This window comes from Priapulus caudatus, unplaced genomic scaffold (assembly GCF_000485595.1).
Source record: "Priapulus caudatus unplaced genomic scaffold, Priapulus_caudatus-5.0.1 Scaffold725, whole genome shotgun sequence".
In the NCBI taxonomy this organism is placed as follows: domain Eukaryota; kingdom Metazoa; phylum Priapulida; class Priapulimorpha; order Priapulimorphida; family Priapulidae; genus Priapulus; species Priapulus caudatus.
Window position 1 is genome coordinate 237,063 of NW_014577786.1, and position 19,894 is coordinate 256,956.

At 44.8% G+C, this 19,894-nt stretch overlaps 1 protein-coding gene across 1 annotated transcript in view; it reads left to right on the forward strand.

The window, feature by feature from the left end:
• The window catches only part of LOC106813101 (DNA-(apurinic or apyrimidinic site) lyase-like), a 31,301-nt gene that overhangs the window by 2,479 nt on the left and 8,928 nt on the right, over positions 1 to 19,894 (forward strand). The window contains exons 2-3 of the mRNA XM_014817156.1: positions 14,610 to 14,722; positions 14,974 to 15,122. Of these exons, the coding sequence (XP_014672642.1) occupies positions 14,638 to 14,722; positions 14,974 to 15,122 (234 nt within the window). The 5' untranslated portion in view covers positions 14,610 to 14,637. The remainder of the gene's footprint in view (positions 1 to 14,609; positions 14,723 to 14,973; positions 15,123 to 19,894) is intronic.

Below are 19,894 nucleotides of genomic sequence, written 5' to 3' on the forward strand. Positions count from 1 at the left end.
AACGGGCTAGAGTCTGAGAGGAGATGCGAGCGCGGGGTCAACAGGTTCATAAGGAGAAGGAAGATGGCTACGATAATGAAAACGCGACGTCACGATTCCAGTTAGACTGGTACGGAGGTTAATTCGGGCAAGTCTGTTTCGCTACACTAAAGTTATAGTTAGTGGAGCGTGTGAAACTCTGGACCGCGGGGCAGTCTCAGGAAATTTATGTGCGAAATGCCTCGAAGAGAGCCTCGTGGCGCGACCTATGGGCCGCGATATGTACGAGAATAACTTCAGGGCGTTAAATAAAATAAATTAGAAATCGCTTTTATAGAAAAAAACGAAACGCGCAAACCAAACAAAGTACGAAATACCACCATTGGATTTATTCTCGCCCTACGTGTATAGCCGAAAGGCTTCTCCAATGGCCAGAACTGCTCAATTGACCGATTATACGGCTTTATCCTATACCCGAAGGGATTCGTGAATGTATTCTAAGTAAGGGCAGCGATTAAGTCATTGTGGCACCACAGGTGGCGCTGTTCGCGCTTCGCGCGTTTATCCGGCTGCAGACTGTCAAGACGTACGGGTACAAATTCAAATTCAATTAAAAAAAATTATTTATTATCATAATTTGCAAAGATACATTGATGCAGAAAACATTATTTTGAAGGGTGAAGGGGTAGCGAAAGACAGTAGGGTCATCAAGTCAGCTATCCCTCTATGGCCCTAGTGGTTCAAGGATAGAGAACATGGGTCCCAATAAAACCAATGTCATTTACATCAATATAAATATAATATTATATCAATATAATAGGTTAGGGTTATGGTTAGGGTTAGAATTAGGGTTAGGTTTAGGCACATTGGTTTTATTGGGACCCATGTTCTCTATCCTTGGGCTGTACTAGTACTAGTAGACATACCGTAGTCACATACTATGGAGCGCCAGATATTCGCTGTATTGGCTATTGCAAATGAGGAAAAGTTGAAATAAATGTGCAAATAAAAGTAGAGACTAAAGGTGCAGTATATACAGATTACAGTGATAACATACAACTTACAAGAACAATCAGTTGACAGTACTGTAGGATACAATAAATAAATTTGTAAAGAAGAAGATATATGAGTTTAATAACTTCATATCGTAAGTGATGTATATGCAGCGATACAGTACAACTACTACAAGCACATGCAATACTGCACTAACTCAGATGAAAGCACATGTAAAATAACAGAGATAACAAGTACATTCAGATTATAGCAGGGTTCTCCCTACGTTGCGCAAACGGGGCGCGCGCGCCCCGTTTGGGAAAACTCCCCCCTGTTTCAATCGTTGCGCCCCGTTTGGGAAAACTCCCCCCTGTTTCAATCGTTGCGCTCCGTTTAAAATACTTCCGCCCCGATTAAATTCCACCACAATAAAAGTTTGCCAGCGAGGGAATCGCTCGTCAAGAATTCCCATTCGACCAGGACAACCGGCGCGTGTATTTTTACCGTGCCACGCATGCACTGCAGACAATACACAAGTACAAACATTCAACCTGTCCCACACCCAACACTAACTGTACACCGACTCGGCTATCATATATTCATACTGGCATATTGATAGATACCGTGCATTCGAAATTCATACAACGTCATTATTCCACGTATCGTTCGTTAATAAACCGAATACTTGCAAATATACACAATGGACGTATTGAGCAATATAATGAGAGAATAAAAGGTAAAAAATGTCAGCGCAACTTCTGTAGCAGCTGTGTTTTCATCAAGCGAGATAGTATATAAGTATATATAAGTGTACATATATATATATATATGTATATGTATATGTGTGTATATATATGTGTATATATACGCAGTTCCATAGCTCATATGCATAGTTCATACAAACACATCATTGCATCATGCTAATGTTTAACCCCCGAGTACCGCACACATACACGAACACACATGCGCGCACGCACACGCGCACGCGCACGCACACACGCACACGCACAGGCACACCTATACATAGACACACGTAGCAACGCATATATGTGCTCGCGCACACAGATTCGCACGCACGCACGCACGCACGCACGCACACACACACGCACACACGCACGCACACACTCACTCACTCACACAGTCACGGAAACAAGCCCGCATGCTGACGCATACAACGAACACAAATGTTGCCAACGACAACGTTACCGCAAGCTGCTGGGATGATAAATGCGAAAAAGTTACGTTCACTTAAAATTCGTATAGCACGTGTGAAGTTACCCAGAGAAATATAATTAAAAAAACTATGATTTTTAACATTAATAGAAAATGTCGAGATTTCAGTTCATCTTAGAATCAGAATATCGTCGAAGAATTCATTCCCAATACGAATAAATGTCTCATTTACAACGTCATTGGCGTAGCTGATGACGATTTAGAAATTTAGCTTTCATGTAAATGGCATCAAAGAATAGCATTATCGCTCGTAGATTCGTGCAGACGTGTATTATATAGTTTCGGTACGTAATTTTCTGTATTTACTGTAGCTATCGGCCAAAATCATGATGAATGGCAACACGGTCTACGACGGAATACAGCTGAACAGAAATCCACATCTAAGGAAATCTGTTTTGCAGCACAATGTATGCGTAGTTAGATTTTATATTCGTACGAATTGAATCCACGGCGCTGTAGATATATAAAGATACAGAAATACGGATAGTTCTAGATTATTGTAAGCTGTTATTCACATTTATCGAATCCCTTGTGGGTGTGGCAGCAGCGGCGACTACCGCGTTGGTGCATGCCACGGTTTTATTTCTCAATCTATGTACGACGAGAAAAATACAGGACATCTCGCCTATACCGCCCTGGCATCTAAATACAGGAGCCCGTTGTCATGAACAAATTTACTCTTAACGTTAGCATTAACATTAAACTTAACATCAACTTTCTCTCATAAACTGTGTACAGAAACATCGTAAAGTTACGAGTTTCTCATACGCAATGTATAGAGGTCCGGTCTACGAGAAAAACATCGTTAAGACTAAAGTTAAGACTAATTTTGTTTCTGACAACAGGCCACAGGGATAGAATCGCACCTCAACACACACGATTCCACTTTTCAGAATGCCCGCAGTTCCAACGTGCACTGTAAACCACAGCGTAGTCGGTTAACCGTGGTTATACCTTAGAGTAATCGTTGTGACAGAAAGATTACTCCAAGTTTATATCAACCAGCACTAATGCCGTCACAAACCAGCCGCACTGGGTTTGTTCAAAAACACCGGTGTGTAAAGTCATCGAGTAAAAGAATGAATGGGTCACGTGGTTAATGTGAACTACGGCATGGTCGGTTAACCGTGGTTAGACCAACCACCACCGATACACGTTTCATCAACCAACCGCCTCCCCCGCGTTTGTTAAAAAACACCGGTGTGTAAAGTCATCGAGTGAAAGAATTAATGGGTCACGTGGTTTAGATGCGTACGTATCCATCGTAACACCGATGTAAAATTGTCGACTGACAACCTCATGACCTCATAAATAGTAGTCTTCAAAAGTCCAAGAGACTATAACGAAGACGATGAGACAAGTTCATCAAATCGATAGATCAACAAAAAAATGTTCGATGATCGACTGATCGAGTGAAAGAATGGATGGGTCACGTGGTTTAGACGCACGTCTCCGTCGACGTCTTCATGGGTTTCGTGAAGGCGTCGGCAGCCGTCTCCCGTAGCGCCTCGTCCGGCATGTAGATCACCTGCCCGTAGGCTGTCGTCACCGACCGTCCGCACTTGTGGTCGGCAGCGACCGACGGTCGATGTCTTGGCGAATCTCGCGAGAACCCGGCGCCGGAACCTGCGGCAGACGACAGTACATCATCGGTTACACGTGTGATGTAAATGAGAAAAAAAACTAAAAGGTTTTGCGTCGATTAGTAGCGAAACATTTTAAAAACGGATCAAATTTATTAGAAGTTATTTTCAACCGAGAAGGAATGTATATAGCTGAATGGTGTGTTAATTATACGTAACGGTTATATAACAGGTAATCACTCATGTATCAATTAACTCATTAATACGCTATTCTTACATCTCTCAATGAGTGCTAATTCCACGCATATATTACAGGCTTACAATAGAATATATATATATATATATATATATATATATATATATATGCCTATACATAATGAAAGATATTAACTATTATAATGTTTATTTATTCGAACAAAATTCAATTTTTGAATTTAAATAAAATAAAATGCATGTAGTATGTATATGCATGTATATAACTTTTGTCCCACTAGACCTACACCTCTTTCGCTAGGCCAATAAATTATTGGCGACCAAGGAAACAGTTAAACCATGTACTTCCGTTTCCACCATTTTCGTCTAGCACATTCTATCCTCGTAAACTGTCTTCATAAAATTACAGCAAGTTTACAAGTTTACAGCTTGTCTCAGACGGCACGTGCAGCAGCGCAATCTAATCGTGAGTTCGCTCGTCTAGTGTCCTGTCGTGTGTGCTGGCGTGTAAATTTACGAACGCTCCGGCAACAGGCCCCAGGTGGGCAAATGTAGTGTGATTATCCGAGAGCGTTCGTTACTTCGTAAAGCAATAGAGGGAATCCGTATACACTGTGCGTCTAAGATTGATTCCAGATTAGAGTATGTCTAGTTGATAGTTTCCACAGAATTATACCACCAGTTTTTTTCTCTGTTTTTGTCGAATATTCTTTTTTTGTTGATTTGTTCTCAAGCGTTCGAGCGTCTACCTGCTACGATCTGATTGCTTATTGAAGTAGGTGGGAAATAAAGAAGTCGAGTAAGAGACTGCTGTAGCTATTGCTGTTTTGCTTTGCTTTTATATTTATATACGGTTTTGCTATAAATTTTACGTTTAACGAAAACGGCGCAGCGCCGATGAAATGGTTTATAGATATCATAAATATTTAATGCAAAACGTAAATAATTTTCACAGAAACCTCGCCAAACGCTCGCAGACGAATAGCGGCCACGATGTGCCACGAATTGTATTTCCGTCAGTAATTAATGTAAATTAAAAGTGCAAACAATGACGGCCGACTCTTATTCGTTAATCTCTCGCCAAGCTTCTTGTGAGTTATAACAGAGACGTACGCGCGAATAAACACTTTAATAATAACTTTAATTTAAGTTAATCAGATTACTGTCAAGCGAACTCTTTCGCTCGTCCATCCAACAAAAAACGACGTTTGTTGTTATGACGAGGATGAATGTATCAGACATGATGCGAGGCACCGCGAGCTGACGCAGGATTTCAACATCGCAGGCAGCCGCGAGTCGATCGCTTCTCTCACGAAATTCTCAGCGGCATGCCAGGCGCACGAATACGTTAAAAATACACGCACGCGTGCGTGCACGCACGCACGCGCACACGCATGCACGCACGCACGTAAGCACGCACGCACGCACGCACGCACGCACGCACGCACGCACGCACGCACGCACGCACGCACGTAAGCACGCACACACGCACGCACGCATGCACGCATGCACGCACGCACGCACGCACGCACGCACGCACGCATGCACGTACGCACGTAAGCACGCACACACGCACGCACGCATGCACGCACACACGCACGCAAGCACGCACGCACGCACGCACGCACGCACGCACGTACGCACACGGCGAGCTCTCTAAGTGAGTGACTTCATGCGTTCACACAGCCGCCCCCGTATCGCAACGATAGCACTCTTGGTTTCAAACTCCGTTCTCATTAGTGGATAAAGACGATTCCGACGTCTGAGATAAAAAAAAAAACACCGTTGTCGTCGTCGACGTTGTCGTCGTCGACGTCGTCGTCGTTGTTGATAACTCTCTTGCCACGGCACGGCACGGCACGGCACGGCACGGCACGGCACGGGTATAATTACCCTAATTATGGAAGGCCATTACCGCCAAAACCTACCTATTTTAATCGCGCTTAAAATGTATTTTAAGCGCGATTAAATTCCTTGCTGCCTCGACTCACGCACCTTGCCACGCCATGAATCTACCGCACTGCGCATGCGCAACACACGCCGCCTCAGTTACCGAGAGATGAGGATGGGGGGGGGGGTTCCACCACGCACCCACGCGCGCACCACTGGATGAGAACGAACGAATGGGAATTTCACACAAACCGAGCGACCGAAATAACCTAACGATCAACGACATTTCGTCAGCTGTATACATGTATGTATGTATGACTGTATAAATGTTGCGTCACGCTTATATGCATCGCGGATGTTTTAGCGAAACATTCGTCGTGCCGGCTGGTTAATGGCTGGCGGGTTATTAACCCTTTCGTTCTGAACTCTGTTTAATCTGTCATCACCAGCAGTCACTGTCCATTACCTGCTTGCTATATAGCTGTCAACCATAACAACGATGCAACCTCCATGGTCAGCCATGAATATATTCGTGCATTTTCTCTACGCTCGTGTATCTTCGTGTAATAATGGTATAACAATCATATAATAGTCTATGTAATAACTAATGTAATATTCGTGTAATAATCGTGTAATAATTATGTAACAGTCCATGTAACAATCGTGTAATAACTTATGTTATAACCCGTGTGATAATGATATGATAGTTATGTAATAATCATGTAATATTCCATGTAATAACTAATGTAATATTCGTGTAATAATCGTGTAATAATTGTGTAATAAATTATATAATATCCCGTATGAATAATTAGTGTAATGATAACAATCGAGGTAAATCCTCTAGAAATCTCTAAATATAATCGAAACAATATAACGCATCATAGCCGCTGAGATATATACACAGCGCTCATAGCGCATTCCACATGGGAATGGGAATTTGACCTTTTTAAATTTATTTCCCCCCCCCGTATATCTTTAACCTTTATCGCCCATGCGCAGTGTTAAGGGGGTGCGTTTACCACAGCGGGCACGTATGTGTAAGACGCTATAGCGCACGCACGCACGCACGCACGCGCGCGGGGGCGGTGACGTCAGCGGGGGGAGTACGTACCGTAGGAGCTGTGCGCGGGGGAGCCACTGCGCACGCTATGCTTAGCTGGCGACGAGCGACTGGATCCGCTTCCCCATCCGTCGAGGCTGACGCTCCGTGGCAGCGGCATCCCGCGCAGTATGACGTCCTTCCGGTGACCGCTCATAAACCGGATGTAGTTGTTGAGCGAATACATCTTCTGCGTTATGTCGCGTCCCAGCGCCATCTTGATAACGTCGGCTAGGAAAGGTTTGCTGGCGAGCAGTTGGCACAGTCGGTCGCGCGGAAACGAGATTAGGCGACAGTCGTTCGTCGCCGTGACGCTTACCTGCGAACGACAGAGAGCAGACGACAATTGTAGAAGCAGAGAGGTGTAGGTGTGGTGTACGGAGACCCCGCTATAGAAAACGTCCCCCCACCTCCGGATCTACATTGCGCATGTCATTTGCTGCTGCTGCTGCTGCTGCTGCTGCTGCTGCTGCTGCTTCTACTGCTCCTCCTCCTACTACTACTGCTACTGCTACTGCTGCTGCTGCTGCTGCTGCTGCTGCTGCTGCTGCTTCTACTACTACTACTACTACTGCTACTGCTACTGCTACTGCTGCTGCTGCTGCTGCTGCTGCTGCTGCTGCTGCTGCTACTGCTACTACTACTGCTACTGCTACTGCTGCTGCTGGCTGGCTGCGGTGCTGCTGCTGTGTCCGGTACGACTACTACTGCCGCTGCTGCTACTGCTGCTGCCGATACTACTACTACTGGCCGGCGACCTTGCTACTGCTACTGCTGCTGGTGCTGTGCTGCTGCATGCTGCTGTGGTACTTACTACTGTACTGCTATGCGCTACCTGCTACTGCTTGGCTGCTACTGCTGCCTCTGCCTGCTTGCGCTTTGCTGCTGCTGCCTGCTTGCCGCTGCCTATACTACTACTACTTACTGACATACAACAACTACTTACTACTACCGACATACAACAACAACAAAACTCACTACTGACACTAACTACTACTACTTAATACTATACGAGATCTACGATCTACTACTGACTACTGACTACTGACTACTACGATTACTGATACTACTTACTACGTATTACTACTACTACGACTCTACTACGACTAATAATAATAATAATAATAAAATAATATTAATAATAATAATAATAAAATAATATTAATAATAATATATCGGCATGCAAACCTATAGAGAATATAGGCCGTAGGTTTTCGGCAGTTCCGAAAGAGTTGCATTCGTTATGTATGCACGCTGAAGAGGGCGGATTACCATATAGGCAGACGACGGTCAGCACGCTAACGTGGACATATCTCGTTAGTGCTGCTATTGTGAGTGCGTGATGCAATAGATGGTGGGGTAACGGAGTAAGTGCCTTCAACTCAGCCGGTAAATCAGGTTACGCGATATATCGCACGCCCCTCATAAATTGTTGACGTTTTAATTCAAATCACGAGAAGATTCGAGGAGTCAAGGTGACCTGCAGCCTCCCCGCTCTCAACGATCTCAGCTCAGCCTCAAAGGCCTTACCGGCCTGATCATTAGAATTTCTCACAGACGCATAGACGCACAGGCACTTGGAGCGTGCGCAAGAAATATATCGCCTAAATAAATAGAAAATCGAGATAGGTACTACCAAAGTGCTAATGTGGCTCTACTCTCTTTCACCTGTTAGTGCGACAATTTCGTTGTAAATGCCGCTCCAATGCTCATCTGCACACAGCCGCTTGGCTTGGGCGCACGCAGCAGCTGCTGCACACTGACACATAAATATATATAAAATAAATATAAAATATAACACTATAATATACACACTATATATTAGGCTGTCAGGGTGGCGCAGCTAGCGTGACGGACGCAAGCGTGTGTTCCGTAGATGAGCAGTTTGGACGGGCTTTAGCACGAAAAATAGTCCGGCATAATAGGTGAAAGAGAGGATAAGCAGAAAAACATAGACTGGGAGTAAGGAGAGATTTCGTATTGATTTAGCCTTATATTTTATTGCAAAACGCTCCAAGTGCCTAGTGCCTGAGCGGCCACAAGACATTTTTTGCCGCATTGCACAAATTTCACAACAACGCAAGCATTCCGCCCGCACACGACGCACGCACCACACGCCACGGCCGCAACACACACAACACACACAATACACCACACAACACACACACACACCCACACGCCACGCACGACACACACAACACACGACGCAACACCGTTACACACGAGCACAGGCACACACGCGACACACACGGCGGCAGCCACCGACGGGCACACACACACACACACACAACACACACACACACACACACACACACCACGCCGCCGCCGCGCAGCGCCGCAACACCACACACACCGCACACAACAACACACGCACAACACGCACTCTACACGCCGCACACACACAGCACACACTCAGACACAACACACAACCACACACACACACACACACACACACACACACACACACACACACACACACACACACACACACACACACACACACACACACTCTAATGTACACCCAAATACACACTCATAGTGCGGCACGGCCAACTGCCACGGCGGGCAAATGACTGAACAAATTTAGGTCTATCGATAATATAAATTCGTTGCTTTACCAACGAAAACTAATAATATTACGGCACTACGACCCATTTCATTAAATCTAGCAATTTAATTTCGTAGGAGTGACTTTTTTGATAGCGCAAGAAATTAAACGTCAAAAACTGTTAGCAGAGAATCTTTAGCAATTCCCATGATTAATTGTTAGTAAATTCCAATTTATTCTTGCGTAGAAAACGTCATATCAAAATTAGATGGACCGAAAAACAGTTTCAACAAGAAACACAGCTATCGCATGTGAATCCAAACTTATTTCTTTGCTCATTTCTTTGCGTGAGACTGAAGAGTTTTTAGAGCGCACCAGCATTCCCCGAGCATCGTACAGTAGTAAATGTGATTGATTTGAAAAAATCTCCATAGAGTACTAGATATTTTTTCCCCTCCGGGGCTCCGACCTCGATCCTTGACCGAGCATTCACATGGGTTGTTGGGTTATCATCACAAGGGCAGGCTTGCCAAAACAACGTCAGATTATTTATGAAAAAACTGTCGTCTAGCAGTGAACATGCTTTAGGAAACCACAGTGAAAGTGTCTATATATATAGTAGCCGTTGTCCAAACATACGCAGACGCCGTCGCAATTTGCCGATATTTACCTAGAGCTTCGCATCTTCTGACCTTATTCGCAAAAATAAATTAAGTGAGCACACAGCGAGACGGTCATGCTGTTTGAGGAGGTAATGCTTTCTCTCTCTCGTTGTCATCTTCGTAAGATGTCGGCAGAAGGTTTGACGTACAGTTCTGAAAACCTAATTTGGCGGAGCGACGTCGCTGTCGACGACGACGACGACGACGGCGACAAAAAACGCGCCGGTTTCACGTTTTCACACGTTTTTTAAACATTTTTGTCCGAAACGTCGACGGCGACGACGGCGGCGTCGACAGAAAACGCGCCGTTTTCACACGTTTTTTGAAAGATTTTTTTTACACTTTTCTCGGATTTTCGCGGGCGTGATGGAATTACAGCCGCAGCACGACACTTGCCGAGTAGAGAGCTAGTTAGCTATAGTACTATAGCTAAGAGCTAGGCTAGCTATACTCAACCTTAACTTTCATCAACCTAATTGACACTGCCTCGAGCGCTTTCGTTAAAGCCTCATTCGGCCGCTAGAGGGAGTGAAGGCCGATGAGCATCCGGGAAAAAACACGATCGTATTCAAATTCGAATTCGGATACAGCGCGTGTGTTGTACATGTGTCAGCCCCCTGTCCTCCGTACATCTGTTTCTCTGTGTCAAACTCTGGAAGTCTGATTCGAATTTTACTTACCGATCGGAACCTATTCGAACACTTTTGCATCAGTAATACCAGCTTGACGATTTCGCTTGAGTGGATGCGAGAGCGACTGTAGATACTAACAGATATTGAAAGTACAGAGGAAGACACGGGAAGCTGTTTTTTCGTAAACTAAAGAATGTTCGAAAAGAAAAGAAATCTCCGGTCGACTTTTTCTTCTAATCTATAGCATGATTTATAGCATGACTTCTGACATGCTTTCTAATATATAATTCCTAATGTGATTTCTAATTTGATTTCTAACATAATTACTAACATCATAACATTATACTTCAAACATGACGTCTATCACGTTCTATAATCTCATTCCTAACGTGAATTATAACATGACCTATAAGGTTACACTCGGTTTGAACGTTTGAATGTTGCAATTTATATTTATTTAAATTGTAAAATGAATTCTAGCATGACTTCTGACATAATTTCTATCGTGAATTATAACATGATCGATAAGGTTCCACTCGGTTGGAAGGTTTGAATTTGTTGAAAAGGTTGGATGTTGCGTAATTTCGCGTAGCCCCGTGTGAAGCAGCCTATGCCACACACCATCAGTAATACAGCGGCGGAAACTAGTCCAGTTGAAATACGAACATTAATCTTCTGACAACGCTCGATCAAAGTTTCATTTCGAAAATTTTGCTATTAATCTTCTATTATTAGAGACCTTTGCACCGCGTCATTTTCCGCTGCGGTACGGTCGCCATTTCCGCCGGCTGGCAAAGTGCGTGTCTATTAAAAGTCGATCGGTTTTAGACGCCATGCATGTATGACGGCGTTGCATATCGTGCAGCCAGTGTATAAACAATAAAGTACGCGACAGGATGTGACTATTACAATTGCACTTATTCGCATAATCAGGCGACGTTGATTTGTTTGATCAGTGTGGATTAGATCTATGAGACCGCGTCACTCCACGTCTCCCTTACTACAGTTGAAAGGGTCGTTGTCGTATCAGGTACTACATATATGTACCCGAGGTAGTTTTAGGTTGTTTAGTATTATGTTTATATTTTTATATGAGGTATGTTTAGGGTTAGGGTTAGAGTTAAGGTTAGGGTTAGGGTTAGGGTTAGGGTACACTTCTGTAGTACAAGTCTGGTACACTTTGTGTATACATATATGTACCTCGGGTACATATATGTAGTACTTAATACGACAACGACCCTTTCAGCCTTACCACAATGTCTTTGTACGCGCAACACGAAAAGATCCAGAATATCAATTGTTAATCCTCACACGTCATCGATTTTGGATAAGTGCCTGTCGCCGGAAGCAAGAAACATATTGTAAGTATAACGTATATATTTTATAAGAGCGTTGTTTGTTTATTCATGATCGCGCGGTGCGGGGTTATGCGGTCAACACATAGAAACACAGCGACGCCATTTTGTGGTAACCAACAAAAATATGTTGACCATGACGACACAACACACAAAACGCCAACTGCGCTCACTCAACATTTCTAAATTTTCTTCGCATGCGATGGACGTATTCTGTAATGGTGTACTATACCGTAACACATGTATATACTATGTTAAGATAGTACTAACACGTTAGTATCGAAGATTTGAAGCATAATTAACGACCCTATTGTGTAGCTGGGTCTACTCATGCAATGCATAATTCTGAATTAGCACTTCAATGGTTTTCAAAACTAATGTACATTTTATTATTAATGATTTTTCGGCGCCTATGCAGTAATGAGGCAAGCACAAGTGAGTTTCCCCTGGTGCCGGTTCATGTGAGAGCAGAACTGAAGTTTCACGGACGAATTCTATTGTCAACTGCTCCAACATTTCGTCTGCGGATCTCTTCCTCTCTTCCCTTCTACCTTATACTATCATTGTGTCTCAATCTCAATCTCTGTCTCTGTCTCTGTCTCTGTCTCTGTGTCTGTCTTTGTCTCTGTCTCTGTCTCTGTCTCTGTCTCTGTCTCTGTCTCTGTCTCTGTTTCTGTCTCTGTCTCTGTCTCTGTCTCTGTCTCTGTCTCTGTCTCTGTCTCTGTTTCTGTCTCTGTCTCTGTCTCTGTTTCTGTCTCTGTCTCTGTCTCTGTCTCTGTCTCTGTCTCTGTCTCTGTCTCTGTCTCTGTCTCTGTCTCTGTCTCTAGGAGGAGGGCTGGAGGGAGACACGACCAGTTACTCAGGTGTAGGGATGTACACGAAGACTGCACCTCTCTCCATCAAACACGGCATAGGTGAGAGAGGAGGAGGGAGGAGGAGGGCTGGAGGGAGGAGGAGGAGGAGGAGGGCTGGAGGGAGACACGGCCGGCTACTGAGGTGTAGGGAGGTACACGAAGACTGCGCCTCTCTCCATCAAACACGGAATAGGTGAGAAAGGAGGAGGGGGGTTGGAGGAGGAGGGGGAGACCTGACCAGTTACTCAGGTGTAGGGATGTACACAAAGACTGCACCTCGCTCCATCAAACATGGCATAGGTGAGAGAGGTGGAGGGCAAGGAGGAGGGAGGAGGAGGGAGGAGGAGGAGGAGGAGGGGAGGGTACTAGCTGAATTGCACATGTACATGAACACAGAGCCTCTCTCTATCAACTATCAAGCAATATTTTTTTTAACATGTTATCTGACACATATATATATATATATAAACACAATAGAACAATATAAATATCTAAAACACAAGCAGTTAAGCAGGGCTCGAATTTCCCCAGTTTGAAAACTAATCCGTACGGATTTGTTCCTTCACAAATGAGCAAATCCGCTCAAAATCTAAGTAATCCGTACAGGGTAGGCTAAATTTTACTATGAAAGGAAAAATTGCATGCAGGACAAACCTTCCTGAATAAAATACCTTAAAATTAAACATTGCTATTTTAGCGTTGGGAGCTCAGCATTTTATTGTACAGATTTGTCAGATAGTTGATTGAAATGCTGTATAATGGCTCTGCCACCACAGACTCTGTGTCTGCTCTGTGTACATTTAATGATTTTAAGACAAGATTGACTTAGAAGTTGCTGACAATTGCAGAGGAAGGAGCAATGTAACGGCAAGTTAGTTATTTTTAAGTAATCCGTAGGGATTTCCTTCAGGTTTCCTCATGAAATCCGTATCCCTAATACCCCCGTCACACCGTGGTGGCGTCCTTACTGCGCTGCTACGGCGACGGAAAATGGGCCCAGAGCGCGCCAAGGTTGCCATAAGCGTTGTATAAGCGTGGTGGAAACGCCAGACATCGTGGTGTGGTCGCCATGGTCGCCAATGATCGCCGAGTCACGGCGTTTGTTTTGAGCATGTTCAAAACAAACGCCAAGGTTCGGCGATCTGACCTGGAACGCGGTGGGGTCGCGAAGGTCGTGAGACAAGCGTAGCAATGCTATGCACAACGTGTTACTGAAACAAGTACTATCCCTAACCGTTACTGTTACATCATACGGAATCTTCTGCGTGGTCCGTGGGGGGGACTGTAACGAACAGAGAGAGTCTAACATTGATGAGATTGAGAGATCACACTGCAGATTGAAGATAGGACATGTTTCTAAAGTTCTCCACTAGGGGGCGCCAAAAATTTTATGTCCACAGATCATTCAAGTAATCGGCACGTCACAAACCACACGCTAGAAACCGGGTATCGTCCGTTCGCACCACCGCCAGGGGGCGCCAAAACTAACATGCATTTTATTTCAAAACGGTAGCCGAGCTTGGTCTGCCGTACGCCCGTCGTTCGCCCTTTGTTATCACCACCAGGGGGCACCGACCATCGTCTGTGTCTGTCATGGAGGAGCCGAAGAAGAGAGGGAGAGCCGGGAAGGTCAAGGTCGCGGACGAGGAACCCACGACGAAGAAAGCAAAGAAACCCGGTAAGGTGGAGGAGGAGCCTGAAGGAGAAGGAGCGGCCGGGAAAGGGTGAGAGTGTGAGATAGAGAGTGAAAGAGAGAAAGAAAGTGGGGAGAGGGGGTAGACAAAGAGATAGAGAGAGAGAGATCGAGAATGAATGAATGAATACAATCACAATAACAAAAGGCTGTTCACGGTGAAATGTGTCAACACATTGTCCGTTGTCACGTCAACAAGTCATCTGTTGTCATGGCAACCATTCCTGTCTCCGCAGACGAGAACGCAGCCGCTAACGGCGCCAAGACTGCTCCAGCAGGGGGCGCCACCGACGACTTCTCATCGGAGGCGACGTGCGAGGACGGGCGACGCTGGAACTTCAAGGTCGCCTCGTGGAACGTCAATGGTCTGCGTGCGTGGATCGAGGTAGGTGTAGCGCCCCCTGCTGGCCTGGGAGATTCGATTGTGGAATACCAGGGAACAATTTCCAGCCAAAAATTTGCATAGCAAATGTGCTATACAAAATAAATTTTGCATAGCAATTGGATAAATTTGTATAGCATTATTTTTCAGACAATCACAGTGCAAATTTACACCGCAGTGCATGCTTGGCGTGTTATCGTGTCGGCCTGTCTTTGTATTTCTTTGGGTGAGCTGTAAGGTTTTTAGAGCGCACGCATTCCGAGACATCGTACAGTAGTAATGTGATTGATTTGAAAAATCTCATGAGTACTAGATTTTTTCCCCTCCGGGGCTCGCCTCGATCCTTGGACGAGCATTCACTGGTGTTGTTGGGTTATCATCACAAAGGGCAGGACTTGCCAAAACAACGTCGATTTTTTATGAAAAATGTCGTTCTAGCGTGAACTGCTTTGGAACCCAGTAAGTGTTATATATATAGTAGCCGTTTGTCAAACATACGCAGACGCGCGTCGCATTTGCGCTATTTACTGAGTCGCATCTTCTGACTTATTCGCAAATATTAAGTGAGCCACAAGCGAGGCGGTCATGCTGTTTGGGAGGTAATGCTTTCTCTCTTCGTTGTTCATCTTTCGTAGATGTCGGCAGAAGTGTTTGACGTACAGTTCTGGAAAACCTATCTGGCGCGAGCGACGTCGCTGTCGACGACGACGCGGCGACGGCGACAAAAACGCGCCGGTTTCACGTTTTCACCTGTTTTATGAAAACATTTTTGTCCGACGTCGACGGCGACGACGCGCGGCTCACAATGCGCTCCGTCGACAGAATAACGCGCCGTTTTCACACGTTTTTTTGAGTTTTTTTCACTTTTCTCGGTTTTCGCGGGCGGTGACTGGATTACATGCCGCAGCCGACCTTGCGGTAGAGAGCTGTTAGCGTCAGTTACTATAGCGTTAGAGCTAGGCTAGCTATACTCAACCTTAACTTTCACAACCTAATTGGACCTGCCTCCCGAGCGCTTCGTTAAGCTCTTCGGCGCTAGAGCGGGGTTGAAGGCCGTGAGCTCCGGGAAAAACGACGTCGTATTCAAATTCGTTTTCGGTACGCGCGCTGTGTTGTATGTGGGCAGCCCTGTCCTCCGTACATCTGGTTCTTCTTGTGTCAATCTGGAAGTCTGGATTCGAGTTTACTTACCGATCGGAACCTATTCGACCTTTTGCATCAGTTACCAGCTTGACGATTTCGCTTGGTGGATTGCTGACGAGCGACTGTGATACTAAAGATATGAAAGTACAGCGGAAGGACGGGAAGCTGTTTTTCGTAACTAAGCATGTTCGAAAGCAAAGGAATCTCGGTCGACTTTTTCTTCTAATCTATAGCTGATTTATGTCATGACTTTCTGACATGCTTTCTATATCTATCCTATGTGATTTCTATTTGATTTCTACATAAGTTACTAAATTATAACATTTATTCAAACATGAAGTCTATCACGTTCTTTATCTCTTTTCTAAGTGATTTAACATGACTATAGGTTCACTCGGTCTTGAACTTTTGCGGGGTGCAATTTAATTTTTTTAAATTGTAAATGATTCTAGCATGACTTCTGAATATTTCTATCGTGTAATTATACATGATCGTAGGTTCCACTCGGGTTGGAAGGGTTTGAATTTGTTGAAAGGTGGATGTTGCGTAATTCGCCGTTAGGCCCGTGTTTAGCAGCCTTGCACACACTATCAGTAATACAGCGGCGGAAACTGTCCAGTTGCAATCGAACATTATCTTCTGCACGCTCGAGTCAGTTTCATTTTCGAATTTTGATATTATCTTTATTGATTTAGAGACTTTGCACCGCGTCATTTTTCCGCTGCGTACGGTCGCATTTCGCGGCTGGCAAGTGCTGTGTCTATTAAAGTCGATCGGTTTTAGACGCCATGCATGTATGACGGCGTTGGATATCGTGCGCCAGTGTATAACCATAAAGTAGGCGACAGGATGTGATCTATTACATTGCACTTATTCGGCATATCAGGGCGACGTTGATTTGGTTTGGATGTGTGGGAATTAGATCTATGAGAGCGTCCTCCACGTCTCCCTAGACTACAGTTGAAAGGGTCGTTGTAGATATCAGGTACTACCATATATTGTACGAGGTCTGTTTAGGTTGTTTGTTTATGGTTTATATTTTTTTGAGGTATGTTTCGGGTTGTGTTAGAGTTAAGGTTAGGGTTAGCGGTTTGGGTTAGTGTACATTCGGTAGGTTCGTCTGGTACTGGTGTGATATACATTATGTACTGCGGGTACATTATATGTAGTACTTAATACGACAACGACCCTTTCAGCCTTACCACATTGTCTTTGTAGCGCAACACGAAGATCCAGTATCATGTTAATCTCACACGTCATCGATTTTTGGATAGTGCCTGTCGCCGGAAGCAGAAACATATTGTAAGTATAACGTATACGTATTTTATAGAGCGTTGTTTGTGTTATTCATGATCGCGCGGGTTGCGGGGTTATGCGGTCAACAATAGAAACACAGCGACGCCATTTTGTGGTAACCAACAAAATATGTTGACCATGCGAACGAACCACAAACGCCAACTGCGCTTCACTCATTTCTAAATTTTCTTCGATGCGATGGACGTATTGCTGTAATGGTGTACTTACGTTAAACATGTATATGGACTAATGTTAAGATAGTTTAACTAACCGTTAGTATCGAGCTTTGAGATAATTACGCCCTATTGTGTAGCTGGGCTCTACTCAGGCAATGCATAATTCTGTAGCCTTCAATGCGTTTTCAAAACTATGCGACTTTTATTTTATGATTTTTCGGCGCCTTGCAGTATAGGCAGCCAAGTAAGTTTCCCTGGTGCGGTTCATGTGAAGCAGAACTGAAGTTTCACGGCACGATTCTATTGTCAACTGCTCCAACTTTCGTCTGCGGGATTCTTCCTCTCTTCCGGTTCTACCTCTATACTATCTGGTTGTTCTCAATCTCATTCTCTGTCTTGTCCTGTGCTCTGTGCTCTGTGTCTGTCTTTGTCTCTGTCTGCTGTCTCTGAGCTCTCTGGTCTCTGACGTCTCTGTCTCTGTCTCTTCTGTCTTCTAGTCTTCGTCTCTGTTTCTGTCTCTGGTCTCTGTTCTCCTGTCTCTGTCTCTGTCTCTGTCCTTGTGTCTCTGTCTCGTGTCTCTGTCTCTGTCGCTGTCTCTCGTCTCTGTGGTCTCATGTTCTCTGTTCTGTCTCTGTTCTGTCTCTGTCTCTGTCTGTCTCTGTCTTTTGTCTTGTCTCTGTCTTTGGTTTCTCTTCTTCCTCACCCTGGGTCTCTGTCTCTCATATCCCTCTCTCTTGTTCTCTTCTCTCTCTTTCTCTCTCTCTCTCTTCTCTCTCTCTCTCTCTATTCCTCTCTCTCTCTCTTCTCTCTCCTCTCTCCCTCTCTCCGCTCTCTCTCTCTCTTCTCTCTTTTGTCTCTTCTTTTCTCTCCCTCCTCTCTCTTCTTCTCTCGGTTCTCACTTTCTCCCTCTCCCTCTCTCTCTCTCTCTCTCTCTGCTCTCTCTCACTCTCTCCCCTCTCTCCCTATCTCTCTCTCTCTCTCTCTCTCTCTCTCTCTCTCCTCTTCTCCCTCTCTCTCTCTCTCTCCCTCTCTCCCTCTCTCTCTCTCTTCTTTTCTCTCTCTCTCTCTCTCTCTCTCTTCTTATCTCTCCGCTTCCCCTTTTCTTCTTCTCTCTCTCTGTCCTGTATGACACCTTTGCTTTGTCGCTAGTCAAGGTATAGATCTTTCAACATTGGTTTTGATCAGCTTCTGCCTTTAGAATTCTCTACTCGTCGTCCGATTTTGCTGCTCGGCTACTTTGCCACAAGACTAGCTTACAGCAACTGAAGCAGCAAGTTTATACATGCATAGCGCACTTCAGTAGAAATCGCAGGACAGTCGCCGTATTATTGACTTCCGGTGTACGAACTTTCTGCGCGCTAATCGTCCCTCTCTGGAGCTGTATTGTATCTCTTTCTTACTTCTAGCGTTCACCCGATCATCCCGTCTCGCATCCGTGTATGTTTCTCAGTTAGTCTCTCTTCTTTTCTCTCTCTCTCTCTCTCTCTCTCTCCTCCGGCGCAGTCATCTCTCCCTCTCTCTCTCTCTCTCTCTCTCTCTCTCCTCTTCTCCGTTCGTCTCTCTTTTCCTCCTCTTCGCTTTCTTTTTTTCTTTCTTTCTCTCTTTCGCTCTCTTCCTCTTTCTCCTCTTCCTCGTCTTCTATATATATATCTTCGGTGCTCGCTCTCTCTCTCTCTCTCTCCTCTCTCTCTCTCTCTCTCTCTCTTTCTCTCTCTCTCTCTGTTATTACTCTCTATTTCACACACTCTCTCCCTCTCGATCGCCGCTTTCTCCGTTGGCTCTCTCATCTCTCCTGCTTTGCTCTCTTCTCCCCTTGCGTCTTTCTCTTCTCTTTGCGTCTTTCTCTTCCTCTCTCTCTCCCTCGCTCTCTTCTCCCTCTTTCTCTCTTTCTCTCTCCTCTCTCTCTCTTATATCTCTCTGTCTTCCTCTCTCTCTCTTTTCTTCTCTCTCTCTCTCATCTCTCTATCTATCTATCTATCTATCACACACTCTCTTTCTCTCGCGCGCTCTCTTTTTGCCTCTTATCACTTCTCTCTCTCTATCACTCTCTCTCTCTCTTCTCTCTCTCTCTCTCTCCTCTCTCTCTCTCTTCTCTCTCTCTCTTCTCTCTCTCTCTCTCTCTTCATCATATCTATCTGATTATCTTTCTTTTCTGCCTCT